The 18,808-nt window shown below is 43.4% G+C and overlaps 1 protein-coding gene across 3 annotated transcripts in view; it reads right to left on the bottom strand.

Annotated features, from left to right (window-relative positions):
* The window catches only part of RAB3GAP2 (RAB3 GTPase activating non-catalytic protein subunit 2), a 189,861-nt gene that overhangs the window by 143,296 nt on the left and 27,757 nt on the right, over window positions 1–18,808 (bottom strand). For 2 of the 3 annotated variants that reach the window (XM_078784331.1, XM_078784333.1), the window contains exons 6-10: window positions 18,377–18,452; window positions 12,484–12,585; window positions 11,968–12,067; window positions 7,816–7,914; window positions 2,746–2,894 (exon numbers count right to left, since the gene is read on the bottom strand). In XM_078784331.1, coding sequence (XP_078640457.1) covers window positions 2,746–2,894; window positions 7,816–7,914; window positions 11,968–12,067; window positions 12,484–12,585; window positions 18,377–18,452 — 526 coding nt within the window. The remainder of the gene's footprint in view (window positions 1–2,745; window positions 2,895–7,815; window positions 7,915–11,967; window positions 12,068–12,483; window positions 12,586–18,376; window positions 18,453–18,808) is intronic. The other variant, XM_078784332.1, reaches the window with a different exon arrangement.

The raw sequence follows: 18,808 nt of genomic DNA, 5'->3' as shown, positions 1-18,808 counted from the left end.
GTACAGTGCGTAGATAATTGGCATATAAATCTGTAGACGGGTAAATTGGGCTCGTGCAATAAAAAGTTATTCGCCTGTAAAACATTGCTGAGCCATTTCTGGCAGGCTGATTTCCCATGGTCGTGTGGTTTGAAACACAGATTCGTGCCCAGATGAATGTGTGGGCATGGAGACCTCTCATCCTCTCCTCGCTCGGTGGTGAGTCGGTCAATGAAGACCCGTGCTGTTACAATATCAAGAATATGATTGGTCGCAGCACACCATGTTTGCAGAATATCACAGCTGACACGTCTGTGAGTGAGGACAGCCATCCATTGCTGCCATAGCAGAAGCAACATTCCAAATGTGGAATAACCTGGGTAGAACCCAAACAAATTATTAGAGATCAAAGAGATTGGTCTTGAGGTCAATGGCAATTAGTGATTACCATACTTTGTTTTTGATGGAAAGAAGGCTGGTGGCCAATAGTTAAGAGGGTCAGATTTGGCATTGTTCATAAGAAGTGGAGAAATGTTGGCAATTTTCTCTGATACAGGCACAAATCTCTTGGAAAATAACCTGGAAAAGAGCAAAAATCATGAGTAGAAACCAGGCCAATGGCATATAGTTGGTGGCCTTGGGGGTGCCGATTCAGGTAGTCTTGGTGGATAGAGGGGGGAAGGCCAGGAATGGAGAAAGGAAAAAAAGTAGCAAGCATAATAGGAGAGTGGGAAAGCAGGAGATTAATAAACAACATATAATTCACTCTCCGTTCAAGTCAAGAGGAGAAAGAATGACCACAGTCACATTTATGAGAGAATGCAAGATGAAAAGAGAGACAATATCACAGAATATCACAGAATATCACAAAGAAAAGAGAAACAACAAATGAAAGATGCAAGATATTAAAGCAATAAATAAACACGACTGAAAGTCTAACAGCGGCATAGCCAGGCTTGTTTGATACTTTCGTTGAAGTGGATAATATGACCTGGGTGGAGATACCAGTTAGAAAATAATGAAAGTATTGAATTATTTTGAAGTATGATAAGTCTCTAATCTGTCTGTTACCATGGAGGTGAAGAGATTGCATTGAGACACTGGTTTATTCTATATGTTTTGAGTCAACAATGAACCAACATACACCGCTTCAATCCAGTAACATTGCAGTCATGACAAAGGGATTGTAGTGTTACGATTATATTTACTATATTATTATTAACGTTATTATTATTACGAAAACAATAGTACTGTATTAAGAAACCTAGGCTAATTTGTCTGAAGCGGCCTAAAGGTGAGGCATGAAGGCATGAAGCCTAAGGCCTATACGTACTGTGTCGTTAGAAGACCCGTAACACCTATGCTTTTGATATTTGATGTTCATTTTAACAATCGGTTTGTATGTGTTTCACACTGAATGAAAAACGTAAGGGTAGAGCATGGTGATTGTGACAAATGACAGGTGCGACGATATGTTCGGCTTGAACGACATAGAAATCAAAAAGGCGGAATGTGGAGTCAGCCATCGTAGGCCGTAATGACATCACAGACGTAATGACATCACCCCTTTGATGTGACCAGATCCTCAGCTCTGATTGGCATACATTTGTGGGGGTACACACACACACACACACACACACACACACACACACACACACACACACACACACACACACACACACACACACACACACAAATACATACATACAGACATACATACATACATACATACATACATACAAACAAACACTGTTCTAGTAGGCTTTGCCCTATGGGTTACACCATAAAAACAATAAATCGAAAAAAGGTGGAGAGCTCATAATTCATTCAGAGCAAAAAACAAAGACAATATACAAACAAAATACAAGATTCAAAAGGTGAATGCCTAAAATGTTATAAACAAAGAAGGATAGCAGAAGACATTCTTTTGAGGTGAAGAAATCTATTTTAAACATGAATTAATAGAACACCTTACCACATACAGTCTTGAGAAAAAGGATATGGGGCATTATTGGAAACAGTTTATTGGAAGAGGAAGATGAATAAGAAGAACCTCAAGGTTCCCCCACCCTTCGAGCACGAGTGGCAAATTTGATTGGTCGAGATGGTGTAGAATTTTGCCAAAAAAAGCTTTCAGAATCATTGGTATCTCCTGCGATGAAGCCGATTCCGAGGGCCTCTCACTCTCTCACCGCAGGCAGGTTGGTGGTCTTCCTGTCATCTACCGACTCCTCTCAGGCCTAGCTCCCCTGCTCTGTCCCCCACATATTCCTGTAGGACGCACAAGATCTGCCAGCAACCCTCTTATGGTGAAACTGCCAAAATCAAAACTCTCTGCTCACCTTCACTCTTTCATTCCTCTTTTCTCCTGCTTCTGGAACAAACTCCCTCGCTCTCTTCAATCCCACTCCTCCCTCCAGGTCTTTAAAACAGCTGTTCACCACCATCTCTTATCTTCCCCCATCCAAAAACCTTGATCATTAATACAACCCAAATCCACCTTTTTCAAATTCCGTTTTCTTTCCTGAAAGTCCTAGTAGTGTCCATTTGTTTTATACCGTGTACCCCGCCCCAGACCTTTCCCTTCCACAGATCTCCTGATGTCCCTGTTCTATACTGCAGTTGTGCTTCTCTCTCCCTCTTGTCTTTCACTCCTTTTATTATGTTTACATGCTAGCTGTAACACAAGCCTCAACTTAGTATACAAAAAAAAAACCCCTCTTACCTGAACTCTGACCCAGGCAACGCCTTAACCTTATGTCTTACCTCGAGTGCATAGAAGAAGCTTGTGAAGGGACCAGTCCCCACAGTCACATACTGCGCCATTGCTGGCGAGCTGCTTTTGATGGTGGCATTGTAACCTCCAAGTACAGATGCCACTTTCATTTGGTCAAAGGGGCATGGTGTGATTATACCTAGACCCACAAAAGGAAAAATTAAATCACATCTGTCCAACAAGTTATTCATACCTCTCACTCCGGGTTTTCCGGTTTTTGCAGCTTTATCTCACGTCTTCGCGAGACGAAGTTATGTGAATTCACAAAGTTAGGTGAATGATTTCGGATTTGTCTTTGTTGCCATCGATTCTCTGTCTCTCTCTGTTTGTTTCTTAATCGTATAATTATGCTCAAAACAGCTGGTATCCACTATCTCAGGTCATCCCCTATCTAGACCAAAGATCGATTCTCCCCTCATTAACCCTCCACAATCCCACTTCTGTCCACGTTTCCAGGTTATTGTGTGTCCACCCATCCCCACTCTCTCCTTAATTATATTTTTTTTGATAAAAATTTTCTTCTCCAGTTTTCCCATCCACTTCCGTGATTGCAAATTTGCGCCTGTATCCAGCTTGGGCAACCCGTGTGTCCTCCCAATGCTCTCATTCTTCCCCAAGTCCTTTCTTTCTCCAAGTCCCTCGTGGTCCCCCTGTGCTATTTTCCCTCGCGGTCCCCCTGTGCTGTCTTTCCCTCGCGGTCCCCCTGTGCTGTCTTTCCCTCGTGGTCCCCCTGTGCTGTCTTTCCCTCGCGGTCCCCCTGTGCTGTCTTTCCCTCGTAGTCCCGCTGTGCTGTCTTTCCCTCGTGGTCCCCCTGTGTGTCTTTCCCTCGCGGTCCCCCTGTGCTGTCTTTCCCTCGCGGTCCCCCTGTGCTGTCTTTCCCTCACGGTCCCCCTGTGCTGTCTTTCCCTCGCGGTCCCCCTGTGCTGTCTTTTCCTCGCGGTCCCCCTGTGCTGTCTTTCCTTCGCGGTCCCCCTGTGCTGTCTTTCCTTCGCGGTCCCCCTGTGCTGTCTTTCCCTCGCGGTCCCCCTGTACTGTCTTTCCCTCACGGTCCCCCTGTGCTGTCTTTCCCTCGAGGTCCCCCTGTACTGTCTGTCCCTCGCGGTCCCCCTGTGCTGTCTTTCCCTCGTGGTCCCCCTGTGCTGTCTTTCCCTCACGGTCCCCCTGTACTGTCTTTCCCTCGCGGTCCCCCTGTACTGTCTTTCCCTCACGGTCCCCCTGTGCTGTCTTTCCCTCGCGGTCCCCCTGTACTGTCTGTCCCTCACGGTCCCCCTGTGCTGTCTTTCCCTCGCGGTCCCCCTGTGCTGTCTTTCCCTCGCGGTCCCCCTGTACTGTCTTTCCCTCGCGGTCCCCCTGTACTGTCTGTCCCTCGCGGTCCCCCTGTGCTGTCTTTCCCTCGTGGTCCCCCTGTGCTGTCTTTCCATCGCGGTCCCCCTGTACTGTCTGTCCCTCGCGGTCCCCCTGTGCTGTCTTTCCCTCGTGGCCCCCCTGTGCTGTCTTTCCCTCGCGGTCCCCCTGTACTGTCTTTCCTTCGCGGTCCCCCTGTGCTGTCTTTCCCTCGCGGTCCCCCTGTACTATCTTTCCCTCACGGTCCCCCTGTGCTGTCTTTCCCTCGTGGTCCCCCTGTACTGTCTGTCCCTCGCGGTCCCCCTGTGCTGTCTTTCCCTCGTGGTCCCCCTGTGCTGTCTTTCCCTCGCGGTCCCCCTGTACTGTCTTTCCCTCACGGTCCCCCTGTGCTATCTTTCCCTCACGGTCCCCCTGTGCTGTCTTTCCCTCGCGGTCCCCCTGTGCTGTCTTTCCCTCGCGGTCCCCCTGTGCTGTCTTTCCCTCGCGGTCCCCCTGTGTTGTCTTTCCTTCGCGGTCCCCCTGTGCTGTCTTTCCTTCGCGGTCCCACTGTGCTGTCTTTCCCTCGCGGTCCCCCTGTACTGTCTTTCCCTCACGGTCCCCCTGTGCTGTCTTTCCCTCGCCGTCCCCCTGTGCTGTCTTTCCCTCGCGGTCCCCCTGTGCTGTCTTTCCCTCGCGGTCCCCCTGTACTGTCTTTCCCTCGCGGTCTCCCTGTGCTGTCTTTCCCTCGCGGTCCCCCTGTGCTGTCTTTCCCTCACGGTCCTCCTGTGCTGTCTTTCCCTCGCGGTCCCCCTGTACTGTCTTTCCCTCGCGGTCCCCCTCTACTGTCTTTCCCTCGTGGTCCCCCTGTGCTGTCTTTCCCTCGTGGTCCCCCTGTGCTGTCTTTCCCTCGCGGTCCCCCTGTGCTGTCTTTCCCTCGTGGTCCCCCTGTGTGTCTTTCCCTCGCGGTGCCCTGTACTGTCTTTCCCTCGCGGTCCCCCTGTGCTGTCTTTCCCTCGCGGTCCCCCTGTGCTGTCTTTCCCTCGCGGTCCCCCTGTGCTGTCTTTCCTTCGCGGTCCCCCTGTGCTGTCTTTCCTTCGCGGTCCCCCTGTGTTGTCTTTCCCTCGCGGTCCCCCTGTACTGTCTTTCCCTCACGGTTCCCCTGTACTGTCTTTCCCTCGTGGTCCCCCTGTGCTGTCTGTCCCTCGCGGTCCCCCTGTGCTGTCTTTCCCTCATGGTCCCCCTGTGCTGTCTTTCCCTCGCGGTCCCCCTGTGCTGTCTTTCCCTCGCGGTCCCCCTGTGCTGTCTTTCCCTCGCGGTCCCCCTGTGCTGTCTTTCCCTCGCGGTCCCCCTGTGCTGTCTTTCCCTCGTGGTCCCCCTGTACTGTCTGTCCCTCGCGGTCCCCCTGTGCTGTCTTTCCCTCGTGGTCCCCCTGTGCTGTCTTTCCCTCGCGGTCCCCCTGTACTGTCTTTCCCTCGCGGTCCCCCTGTACTGTCTTTCCCTCGTGGTCCCCCTGTGCTGTCTTTCCCTCGTGGTCCCCCTGTGCTGTCTTTCCCTCGTGGTCCCCTGTGCTGCCTTTCCCTCGTGGTCCCCCTGTGCTGTCTTTCCGTCGTGGTCCCCCTGTGCTGTCTTTCCCTCGTGGTCCCCCTGTGCTGTCTTTCCCTCGTGGTCCCCCTGTGCTGCCTTTCCCTCGTGGTCCCCCTGTGCTGTCTTTCCGTCGTGGTCCCCCTGTGCTGTCTTTCCCTCGTGGTCCCCCTGTGCTGTCTTTCCCTCGCGGTCCCCCTGTGCTGTCTTTCCCTCGCGGTCCCCCTGTACTGTCTTTCCCTCGCGGTCCCCCTGTACTGTCTTTCCCTCGTGGTCCCCCTGTGCTGTCTTTCCGTCGTGGTCCTCCTGTACTGTCTTTCCCTCACGGTCCCCCTGTGCTGTCTTTCCTTCGCGGTCCCCCTGTACTGTCTTTCCTTCGCGGTCCCCCTGTACTGTCTTTCCCTCGCGGTCCCCCTGTACTGTCTTTCCCTCGTGGTCCCCCTGTGCTGTCTTTCCCTCGCGGTTGTCAGCTCTTTCACGAGCCTCGATTCAGTATACAAAAAAGAAAAGAAAAAATAAGTCCACCTCCAAACTGCTCTTGGTGTGTTTCGCCCTGCCTCAGCTACTCCCCAAGTTCCACTGTTCTTCTTGTTTTGTTTGTAATGTCCTGGTCCGTTCTGTGGTCTAGCTCTTCCATACCACCAACCTTATACCAAAAAAATAACATTTAGCAAACTGGATTTGAAGCAAGAAGGAAATCAGAGGCATTGCAATCTCCATAACAATCTGTAGCATAGAAATGGTTGGCTAGTCATTGTTAGGTCGAAAAATCATCTGTAGCATGCTGGAATATTACAGCCCTGGCTAATAAGTACTTCAGAAAAAAGAAATGTATAAAAGAGAGTTGGCCAATTAATAATTTCACTAATACACAGAGATGGGAACAATAACAACAATGCTAGATTTATATAGCGCATGATAATTTAATATCCTCCACAAGCTTTACAAATAAAATCAATTAAAATTAACAATACCTCAAATGCTACGTCACCATTGTAACGAGTTGAGACTTTTGGAACAGTAAGAAGGGATTTAGCTGTAGATCTCGAAGTGCATGCTGGTACATAAGAGGGGATCATGTCCATTATGTCGGCAGGGATCATGGTGTTTTGTGTGTTATAGGCAAGTAGAAGGATCTTTAAAACTATTACATTTTCAATGGAAAACCAGGGGAGGTTTTCTAGTGTTTGTGAGATTTGTGTGCCTTCTTGGAACTTTCTCAATAATTCGAGCAGCAGTGTTTGTACACCTTGTAGCTGATGAACGTCAGATTGTTGAAGACCATAAAGCAGGCTGTTACAGGTATATAATTGGCTGGAAACAAACGAGTGTACCAAAACGAGTGTAGCTTGCTTCGTAAGATAGTTCCGAATCTGTCCAATGCATCTAAATGCTGCAATGGCGGAGCAGCAAACATTCTTAATTTGTTCTTTCATGGTTATGTGACGATCCATGACTGCACCAAGGTTTCTTGCATGGACAATGGGAGACACGTCAACATCGCCAACAACCACGGTCAATGGATGAGACACTGTGAGAAACTTTGAGGAGAAATGGATGATTTCCGTCTGAGAATAATTTAAAGTAGGTTGGGTTTGGGTCACCCAAAGCTTAACATCGGCGACGCATGCATGGAGTCGATCCAGCGAGACCTCACATTCACATTGTCTGAATGGACTATGTAGCTGTGTATCATCTGCATAAACCATTGATTGTATGTCTTGAGCAGTTATGGTATGAACAACTGGAGCAAGGTACATTGTGAAAATAATCCGTGCCATGACGGACCCTTGGCTATACCACAGTTGTCATAGTTTGTATCTGACTTTATCCTGTTGATTCTAATGGCATGTGTTATATTCGTCAGGTCAGAGGAAAACCACTGAAGAACCTTGCCAGTGAAACCAAAACGCTACAGCAGTGTCTGCAGCCATATCTGATGGTCCATTGTATCAAACACTGCAATGAGGTTGAGAAGTATGAGGACAGCTTCTTTGTGGCCACCCAGGGCTAACAGTAAGCCAGTCACTCTACACCTTGAAGCGTGCTGTCTAAACAGAATTCTATGCTCTATATGCCGACTGTGTCTGGGGCAATAAATTGTTGGCAGTCAAATACTCCTTCAATCAAATACACCAGTAATGATTTTTGCATACCTACACTGATGTGATCCATAATGCCTTCCATGTCCTGAAGGCCCCACTTCTTGTATGCCAGGGGAGGAGGCTGGATAGCCTCTGTGCCAACTGCCGTAGCTGCACATACAGGAACATTATGATGCGTTACTAATCCACTTTTATAAGTAAAGGGTGAATCAAGTGCTGTTGCAAATATTATGGCTATGTCTGCACATATATTCTGATTAACACAAGCATTATGCCAAAAACAAAATTGAAACAAGAAAGAGCAATCAGAGATTGCAGACCATCGCCAGGACATCTTTTCAGTGGTTTTGAAGGCTTTTGTAGTGAAACAAATATAGAGGGCGTACCACGTGACTGATGACGTCATCATATTTTTTTTCTCCGTCAATTTATCCCTACATGATGCTCAAGAAATTTCATCTTGATCGGATGAAGTTTTGTACTTGTCTAATTATGATGTCATAATGGAGGCACCTATGACATCATCATTAACATATTTTATTCCACATGGAGAGTTCTTTACAATGAGCCATGTCCCAATTTTTTCGATGCAGCGCTTTCGGAGATATAGACGTGCAAAGTTTTTCGGTTTTTCCAAGATGGCGGCCGAACCACATACCCGATGACGTATTTTTTTTTTCTCCACCAATTTATCCCTAGATGATGCTCAAGAAATTTTATCTTAATCGGATGAAGTTTTGTACTTGTCTAATTATGATGTCATAATGGAGGCACCTATGACATCATCATTAACATATTTTATTCCACATGGAGCGTTCTTTCCAATTAGCCACATGGAGCGTTCTCTCATGGAGCGTTCCACATGGAGCGTTCTGAAGTTTTGTACTTGTCTAATTATGTCATAATGGAGGCACCTATGACATCATCATTAACATATTTTATTCCACATGGAGCGTTCTTTCCAATTAGCCATGCCAAGATGGTGCCCGTACCACGTGGCCTATGGCGTCATAATTATCATTTAAAAAATTCTACAGGTGGAGTTGCACCTATGGTGAAAATTTCCTGGCAATCGGACCAGCGGTTGCAGAAAAAATCAAATTTATTCTGTGCGGACAAACAAACAGACAGACAAACAAACAAACGGACTCAAATGCAATACCCTCTCCTCTGGCGAGGGTAACAACAGTAAGTTTTCATTTAATTTTGACACAAATTTATATTTAATCAAATTTCTGGAGATTCGAAACTTTCTACACTATATTTAGGTCATTCACTATTGGGAAATATGTGACAGGCTCTGTACTGGCAAAAGCAGACACTTGGGGGCATTTCTCTTAGCGAGAAAAAGCCGAAGAGAGTCAAAATATGACCACAGGAACCAAATTGAGATTTTTATATGGATAGAAAGAGTAACTTCTCTAGATTATTATGCACCAAAACATTTTTCCAAGAAACAACAGAAAAGTTGTGAAATTCGACGAAGAATCTAAAATGTCATTCTCAAAATGTGCTCAGAAAGTCACGATTCCTCGGTCAAAAAGACACGAAGATCGCGAAATTTCAATGTTTGACTATGAGCCATACATCGTAATTCGAAGGAGATCCCTGACATACATGTTTGGTATGAATAAAAAGCTCTACGTGTGCACATTATTTGTGCGTATGACCTGTATTGTGAACTTTGAACCTAATTATCTCCATTGTTTAAACGAAAGTATAATTGTCATCAAAATACCATAACTTCGTTAATTTTCATCCAATTAACATAATGTATACATCAAATGAAAGAGAAAAGCATGGGGAATCAATCAGATTATATCAAAATCTCAATTTTGATTTTTGCCCCCAAGTGTCTGCTTTTGCCAGAGCCAGTCACATAAATACAAAATCTCATTGTATAAAATGTTGACATCAGAGCAGTAAATTACTTCAAATGTATTTTCCTGAAAAACATGTCAACTGATACTTATGTGGTGCCTTTTATCAGGTCAATGTGAAATGACAATCATATGAAATACTGCGATATACTGTGTTTACATGACAGCATCGTTATCATCCTCATCATAATCACATAGCTCGACATCTGATAGGGTGTCGTCATCGCCCGTGTCTACCATTTGGTCGGTGAAGGTTTGTAACCGACACATGTACATTACGGTTATTTCAATACACAGGCAGCTCTTGGCATTACAGAAATAGGTGCAATCATATTTCAAGAGCCCCAACACTGCCATAGGCACTGGTGGTCAAGTCATCCACTGCATCTCAAGATTTTTCATGAGATGCATCTCAAGAATAGCAGTTATTCTGGATTTTGGGAGTTTCACCAGAAGTGGGTTAATGGTGCAGCATGTGCACCCTGCAGAAACATTGGAGCAAGAAGAAGGAAAGCACGGAAAGAGCAGAGAGTGCAAGAGCAGAAAGGATGTGGCAGAAGACCGAGAGACCACCGACCTATCTGCGATGGCAAAGTGATTGGCCTGTATACTCAACTTCATCGTGGGAGACTCCAATGATCTTGAAGGTCTTGGTTTCCACAGCATTAAGTTGAACATAGAGGAGAGCAGCATTCCATCAAGCTGCGCATGAAGGCCATGTAGGTGGATAAGAGTTCAGGTGTGCCAAGGAAGGACTTTGCACGAGAGATGATATCCCCTGTCGGCGGCTGGATTTGGAGGCCAGCTTTGAAATGTGGTTTGCCCAATAAGAATCATGGCCGATAGTGAGATACAAGTGTTTGAATGACTGAACTTGTTGCAAAGTTGAGAGTTACCACCACTGCTCTACAACATCCACTGAGGCTTCAATATCAGTGTGATTCTTGTGGATCCTAGGTGCATAATTATCTCTCTGAGTGAACTTGGAATTGGCTTGGTGCACCATGTCTTGCAACTGTCACAGAGATGTGCCTCAGCACTCTGTGGTCATATAATACCAGCTAAGTGCTGCAGGCTTTAGACTGAATACCTTGGTACCACAAGGTGTCTGTGTCTGTGGTAACAGGTTCTTCTATCACTTGATATGTGGGGATGTTTACAAAAGGGATTCTGAGATCCAAGTTGCAGGGTGAACCTGCCCTTGAGGAAATAGGTATGCATGTCTGGGTGACTAATGGCAAACAGTGTCCACCTGTGCATAGTAGAGAGGAGTGTAACAGGCTGATTGATCTTGTCATGTGCGAGGATAAGAGGATTAGTCTAATATAACTGAAATAATAGTAGAAAGAGAAGGAGAGGGCAGGGGGGTGGGGGGGAAGACACCACCAGCAAGGTGGTAGGCCAGAAGAGGGAGACTTGGATAAAGAGAAGTGGGGAAGTTTTGAGTACATTCACTGTGTCAGTCAAGTGTTATGGATTTATTGCAAACGTCACGTCATCTTTTTTTCGTCTGAGATTCTCTGTCTGTGTCATTTCGCCTTGTTTTAACAAATTATATTTCCAAAGACACGAGAGTGCTTGGTTTCATATCCGACCTCGCTTTGGATAAAACCGATTCGGTACAATTGCCTATTCCCTGGGGGTCTCAGTTGGGTTAATTACCCTTTTGAATTACAGACGAGGTTTAAATCTCGATCGGTACACAAGCGCATTCTCCACACACGTGTGTTAGCAACCAGATATGGCCTCAAGCCAGCCATTCACAAGTCGATAGACCTCGACGTTTAGCAACTCCCCACCCGATTGATTAACAGTCGTAGCAAGGGACTGTAAATGAGACCGGCCGAACAAAAACACACGTGCGCGCGCAAGCGCATGCACACGTCTGCAATTATAATTTAATGTCTTACCACGGTGTGTGTGTTGTTTTGTCTTGCATACAGTGTGAAGGCTCGTGAAGGAGATAAAACACAGGATGGATCAGGATGTAACAGAACTAAAAGAATAGTAGAAAGAGAGGGAAGGATGGAGGGAAAAGACACCACCAGTAAAAGGTGGAAAGACAAAAAAAAATACTTGGAGAAAAAGGGAAGTGGGGAAGAATGAAAGCAAGAGGAGCCACCCCCAACCCTGACACCATGCACGCACGTACAACCCAACATTTTGCTTGCCACCAGTGAAAAATAGGTATATATATAATTACAAGCTCTTGTAATTTTATTTTCACAATAAAATCATTTTTCAAAATAATTCAAACATGATTGAAGAAATAAAATCCAATATTTTCTGCTTTAAAAACAGAAACACAAGAGACCGAAATCACCTTTTGCCACTTGGTTGCGGCAAGCTCTGAGTGACTGGTAGAGACTGAAGCCATCAATAGTAACAAGTGCACTTGGGTAAAGAATACTGACTTCCTCATGCTGCAAGAGAGTATTTAAACACAACAATGACCTAAACAATTACTTTGAATAAAATGGAATTGTAATATTTTCATTTTCTACAGTGATCTCAGGCTCATGGAACACTGAACATAAATCACATGCAGGAAAAAGACCGAAGACATCAGTGCGTCTTTTCAGTGTACTTTTACATAATTTACAAGAATATTCGTTTTTAAAACATTGACCAAACACATGGCATATGGAATTTGAACCGGACCTGCATCATGATCCAGGGATTCCAAAGAGAACAACAAACAGGCGTGCCTGGTGTATCCATGCACGTTTCATCAACACTGGTCGTGAACAATATTCAAGTTAAATAATACCGAGCTGTGAGCGGTTGAAAACCGACATAAAATCAGGTGAAAATAAAAAAAAACTAAAATAAATCCTACTTGCTCTGCGATGCCAGCATGCCGTGGAACGTCATAGGTCCTGCACTTCAATTTCAGCACAGGACCCTCATTTAGTAACTGGGAGAGCAGTAGGACCCCTGTCTGCAGACATAAATAAAATAAAAAATCAGTCACAGCTCAAAATGCAAAATGGCCAAATTCCCACAGATAAATAACAAACGAATAGTATTTCTGGCATTACGAAATCAAAGTTGGCCACATCATTAAATTTTCCAGCAAAGTGGATTTCACTTCATTCGATGAGTGAAACTTCACTATGCTCAAATTATTCTGGCAGTTTACAGTTATAGATAACATTATTTTTACTGCGTATCAAAATCTAAGGAAATATCTTTCTATTCAATAATTGACTTTTACAATCATCTACTATGTCAAAGCAGCATTAAATATGTTGAGCAAGTACATCCAAGTCAGCCCAAAAGGACCAGGAAACCATCAGGCTGTTTTATCACATCAGTCCACAGAATCATAAATTCACGTTTGCTTTAATGAATAAATATGGCTTTACTTAGCATTAAGAAATTCACTTAACACTTAATCGTCATTTCTTTCTTGAATAAATATCTTGAAACGAAAATATGTTTTTTGATGTCCTTGTACGCTCGATGCATCATATATCACATGATCCCCACGTCATTTGGAGGATACTTTTGCTTCGGGACTTGTGTTTACATGCGGCCTGTTGTGGACTTGCTCTGAACTCTGAATAAGTACTGAGAATGCCAGCTAGATGCACAGCTATGAATGCCATATGCAAGCGTTACGGTGTTACAGGGGGGAGGAGGTGTACGTTCAAGCGTTACGGGGTGTCTGCCCAAGCGTTACGGAGTGTTACAGGGGGGAGGAGGTGTATGTCCAAGCGTTACGGGGTGTCACTGGGGGAGGGGTGTCTGCCCAAGCGTTACGGAGTGTTACAGAGTGGAGGAGGTGTATGTCCAAGCGTTACGGGATGTCACTGGGGGAGGGGTGTCTGCCCAAGCGCCCAAGCGTTACGGAGTATTACAGAGTGGAGAGGGTGTATGTCCAAGCGTTACGGAGTGTTACAGGGAAAAGGAGTGTATGAATGAATGAATGATCGTTTTAAGGCCATTTTTCCCCGCTACAGTGGGGGTTAGCCTTGCGGGCCCCATGACCTCCTGGTTCCCTTTTTGAGGCAATGTTTTTATGGCTGGATGCCCTTCCTGACGCCAACCCTTTGTCGCCTCTTACGATACGCAGGGATACGGTGTACCTATTCTAAACTGGGGTACACACCGGGATCATTCATCCCAGCAAGCTGGTACTCAATTTGCCGTCCTCGGAAAGATGACAGGCTGAGTCAACCCCCTGGCGTTAATTCAGCGATCGACCGGGATTCGAACTCAGGATCCTAGGATCCCAAGCCAGCACCCTAACCGCTAAGCCAACACCAGGCTAGGGGAAAGGAGTGTATAGCCAAGCATTACGGAGTGTTACATGGGTAGAGGGGAGGGGGCAGAGGTGTTTCCAGTGCCGTTATGGAACGCTAATTTAATCAATTACAATGACGACTTTGTTCCGGGAACCCTTTAGTTGAAGATGCAAGTGTTTAATGATACACATATTCAATACATTAACAGTAAAAGCAAATCACTTTATTTAAATTCCATCATTGCTTGGTTGGAGAGTGGAGAGAGGAGAGAGCAGGCTGAGGACATAGGGGAGTGGTTGAGTATCGTGGTCAAAGCAGGGCAGAAGCTTGGCACCATTGGACCTCACCTCTTATAAAGGGAAGAGGAGTAGAAGAAGAAGATTGCTTTTCCAACCTAAAGACACTTCATCTAATTTGCAAATGAAAGCAATTGAATCAGTGTTAAATAACCTGTTGTACATCACTCACTCACTACATGTATATGTGCATTGCAAGGATAGTCCCTCCCATCCAGTATGGTAATGAGGATCTATACGTCTACATTGCACTGTACATCCGGACATGAGAGATTTTTAATTTTCTAAGTGATTCTTCACCAATGAAAGATGGAGCCAAAAACGATATACAGCACAATATCTCAAAAAGTTATGGACGAGTTATTACAAAACTTGCTGGATGAGTTGGTTCGGCCGACAAGAACAATCCGATTCAACTTTTGTTCAGGTCCAAATCTAGATCTGGCCTATCATTGGGATATAAAACGTAAACTGTTCAGCTTGGCGGAGGTATGCGCTCTACCGAGTGCTATTCTCATTATTACAATAATTACAGAAAAGTGTTACATCAAAATACTACCAAACTCCACATTTACCACGTTCTACCTCTACGATTTACAACATTACCGGTTGCTATTGCCGAGTCTTTCTTCGACGTCATCCTGATTTTTATGAACGCTAGGTATTTCATGTGCGATGTCATCCTCAATTTCCACCTCGGTTCCATACATGTACAGTCTGACAGCATCTTCTACATCATTACTTTTTACTGAGGAGTCATAATCCAAGGATTCATGATCAGAAAATTATTCATCAAATTCACTTTCTGGTGAGTCTGAAGCAAGTTGTGCGGCCATTATCCTTTGCGTGTTGAGACAATCTTTTAGTCAATAACATCACACAGATGATGTCATGAACGTGGCGGTTTTCTGGAATTTTTAGGGGCGTACCTGCCGGATTATTTTTTTTATTAACTTTAACACCTCAAAAATTATTAGAATTAAAAACCATGTTCAGTTATTTGTTTATTACTTAAAAATCAATATCATCACATCAAAAAAAAAAAACAATACTGATTCTGTGGACCTTTAATACAAGATGCAACATACAGGTACTAACTGTCCTTTGTCTGAACTACAAGGTAGTTGAGCAAATTAGTTAAGTTGTTTACAGCAGGTTGAACAGATATTCAGATAAAGACCATGTGCTCATCCAAATTTATTTTTATTACTTGTGAAAATCGAAGATATTTCAAGTATATTGGTTGGCCTTGTGCGTTATTCTGTCTGTTTGTCACTTGCAAAATATATATATTTTTTGCAAGTATGTTAATCACTCCGGTTTGTGTGTGTTTGTTTGTGTGCTTGTGTGTTTGTTTGTTTGTTTGTGTTTGTTTGTCTGTCCGCTCACTTATACTTGCCTACAGGTCACAATTTTAAACCGATCTTCACGAAACTTCACCAAATGGTAGAGTTCGTGGTCCGACAAAATCCTATCTATTTTTGAGGTTAAAAGGTCAACATAGGCCAAAGGTCAACCACTTTTTTCGAATTTCTGAAATCCTCAATTTTCATCTGATTGACTTAAAATTTGAATCGGATTTACATATCGTCTAACTGAATTCAACCACCAACTATTTTTGAGATCAGCCTAGGCCAAAAGGTCAACATAGGCCAATGGTAAACCACTCTTTTCAAATTCCTAAAATCCTCAATTTTCATCCGATTGGCTTGAAATTTAAAAAGGATTTTCATATCAGCTTACAGAAACCAACCACCAACTATTTTTGAGGCCAACATAGGCCGAATTTCTAAAATTGTCAATTTTCATCCGATCAACTTGAACTTTGAAGACGGTTTGCATATCAGGTCACTGAATTCAACCACTAATTATTTTTGAGGTCAAAAGGATGCTCCACTGAGTGCCATTCTACTTTGTTCTGTTTTGCCAAGTGTCACTCTATGAGTGATTTTGCATTTGTGTGTTTGTCTGTCCGCTCACTTATACTTGCCTACAGGTCACAATTTCAAACCGATCTTCACGAAGCTTCACCAAATGATGGAGTTCGTGGTCCAACAACATCCTATATATTTTTGAGGTCAAAAGGTCAACATAGGCCAAGGATCAACCACTTTTTTCAAATTTCTAAAATCCTAAATTTTCATCCGATTGAGATGAAATTTGAAAAGGATTGTCATATCAGCGAACTGAATTCAACCACCAACTATTTTTGAGATCAGCGTAGGCCAAAAGATCAACATAGGCCAAAAATCAACCACTTTTTTTTGAATTTCTAAAATCCTCAATTTTCATCCGATTGATTTGAAATTTGAATAGGATTTACATATCGGCTAACTTAATTCAACCATCAACTCTTTTTGAGATCAGCATAGGCCAAAAGGCCAACCGCTTTTTTCAAATTTCTAAAATCCTCAATTTTCATCCTATTGACTTGAAATTTGAATAGGATTTGCATATCTGGTCAATGAATTCAACCACCAACTATTTTTGACGTCAACCTTGGCCAAATTTCTAGAATTTTCAATTTTCATCTGATCGACTTGAAATTTTAAGAGGATTTGCACATATGGTCACTGAATTCAACCAACTATTTTTGAGGTCAACATTGGCCAAATTTCTAGAATTTTCAATTTTCATCCGATCGACTTGAAATTTGAAAGAGGATTTCATATATCGTCACTGAATTCAACCACCAACTAGTTTTGAGGCAACATAGGCCAAAAGGTCAACATAGGCCAGATTTCCAAAATCCTCAATTTTCATCTCATTGACTTGAAATTTGAAGAGGATTTTCATATCTGGTCACTAAATTCAACCACCAACTATTTTTGAGGTCAACATAGGCCAAATTTCTAAAATTCTCAATTTTCATCCGATTGATTTGAAATTTTAAGGATTTGCATAACTGGTCACTGAATTCAACCACCAATTATTATTGAAGTCATCATAGGCAAACAACTTATTTTAGGGATTTCGCAAGTATGGTGCTATGCACTACATATTTCTTGATTTATTTATTTGTATGCAGCCTGTAGCTGCTTGGCTGCATCATTTTCTGGGGCACGGCTGTGACGCTGATGCAATTCCCCCTTTACATGCCAGCGTGTACTCATTTTGCCGACCTTCAAAGGATGATAAGCTATTGATAATGATAATGACAGGCCCACCTAGTGTTAATTCAACGGCACGAGAGGGGCTTGAACTCAAGACCCTAGGATCTCAAGCAAGCCACATTAACCGTTAAGCCAACACCAGGCTACTAATCCAAATAACATCCTGAGGACATGTTTGCCGATTTATTTACAGGATGCAGGGATATTGGATTGAAATCAATGCACGCAAACGTATGCCCACCAAACCAAGCACCTGCTCGCAGACTATAACAAGACTTTTAGAAATGCAGAGAGGACTTTAATTGGCATAGGTTAAGAAAATAGGAGCAAAGAAAATAGTGTAGAAGGAAAATAAATTCAGCAAAAGGAAAAGCAGAACGAGGTCCAGCAAAAATACAGATGATGAATACTTAATAGTAAAGCTACTCATCACTGCACAATATATTACCATGGAAGAAAAGAAAGCATTCTATGAGAAAACGTTTTCCATTTGTTGGAGATGTTAATACAGACACATCCAGTGCATTATTCAGAAGGTCGGCTTCTGTGCTCGAATCAAAAAGTTGGTTTACCACTGGATGAAGTGCATTGAAGAAGATGGAGGTTATTAAGAATAATGCAACACAAGTTTGTCAATTGGACTATTACGGGGTGAACTATTTCTGGAGTGACAGTGTTTTGAACCAGACTCTGAAAGTTCGGGTCAAATTACACAAAGGTAAATGTTTCAGCTTCGTATATTTATCTTGTAATAACATGAGCCACTCAGAACATTCACAAGTGTGAAAAAAACAGGAAGATAACCCAATCTTGAGGGTGCAATAATCGTAAACTACTCGGAGCTGGGAGCTGAATATTTTTTGTAGCGATATTTTACACATCAATGTATTTTAACAATTATTTTTCATCAAAAGCTGAGATGACCACCTTGGGATTATTTATAAAATTAGAAGCATAATCATAAAATCAACATTTACATTATTGAAAGAAGAAATTTCACCTTAAACTCTAATGCCATTTATGAAGAAAAAACAACAAAAAAGAAAATATAAATATAAATTAAGTTCACATACCTCAGTATAAAAACGGACATATCCGGAGGTAAATCCAACCACAATGCATGTCCAGTCAGGATGTCCCGTTGAACTGCTGCAAGCAAAAAAAAATTTGAAGAAAACATGACGCAAATCGGCATTAAAAGGCACTCACACAATCGACTACTTGTGTTCGCCTGGATGATGATAATTATGATGATGATTTGAGTAAAAGTTCAGAAAACCTAAATTTTAACATCTGAAAAGTTATTTAACATTAATACACCATAAAAGTTTTCAAATGCTTTTAGTACACCACAAGTATAATATTTCATTCACCACTAATCCAATTATATTTCAAAAATGTGCATGGGAACAAGTCTGATTTATTGCAAAGTTGAATAACAAATGTAGGCAAAGTGTTCAGAATAATGATGCTTTGATGAGGTCTGGAAAATACATTTTGGTTCA

This window comes from Myxine glutinosa, chromosome 9 (assembly GCF_964187855.1).
Source record: "Myxine glutinosa chromosome 9, kmMyxGlut1.1, whole genome shotgun sequence".
In the NCBI taxonomy this organism is placed as follows: Eukaryota; Metazoa; Chordata; class Myxini; order Myxiniformes; family Myxinidae; genus Myxine; species Myxine glutinosa.
This window is presented reverse-complemented; position numbering and strand designations above follow the sequence as displayed.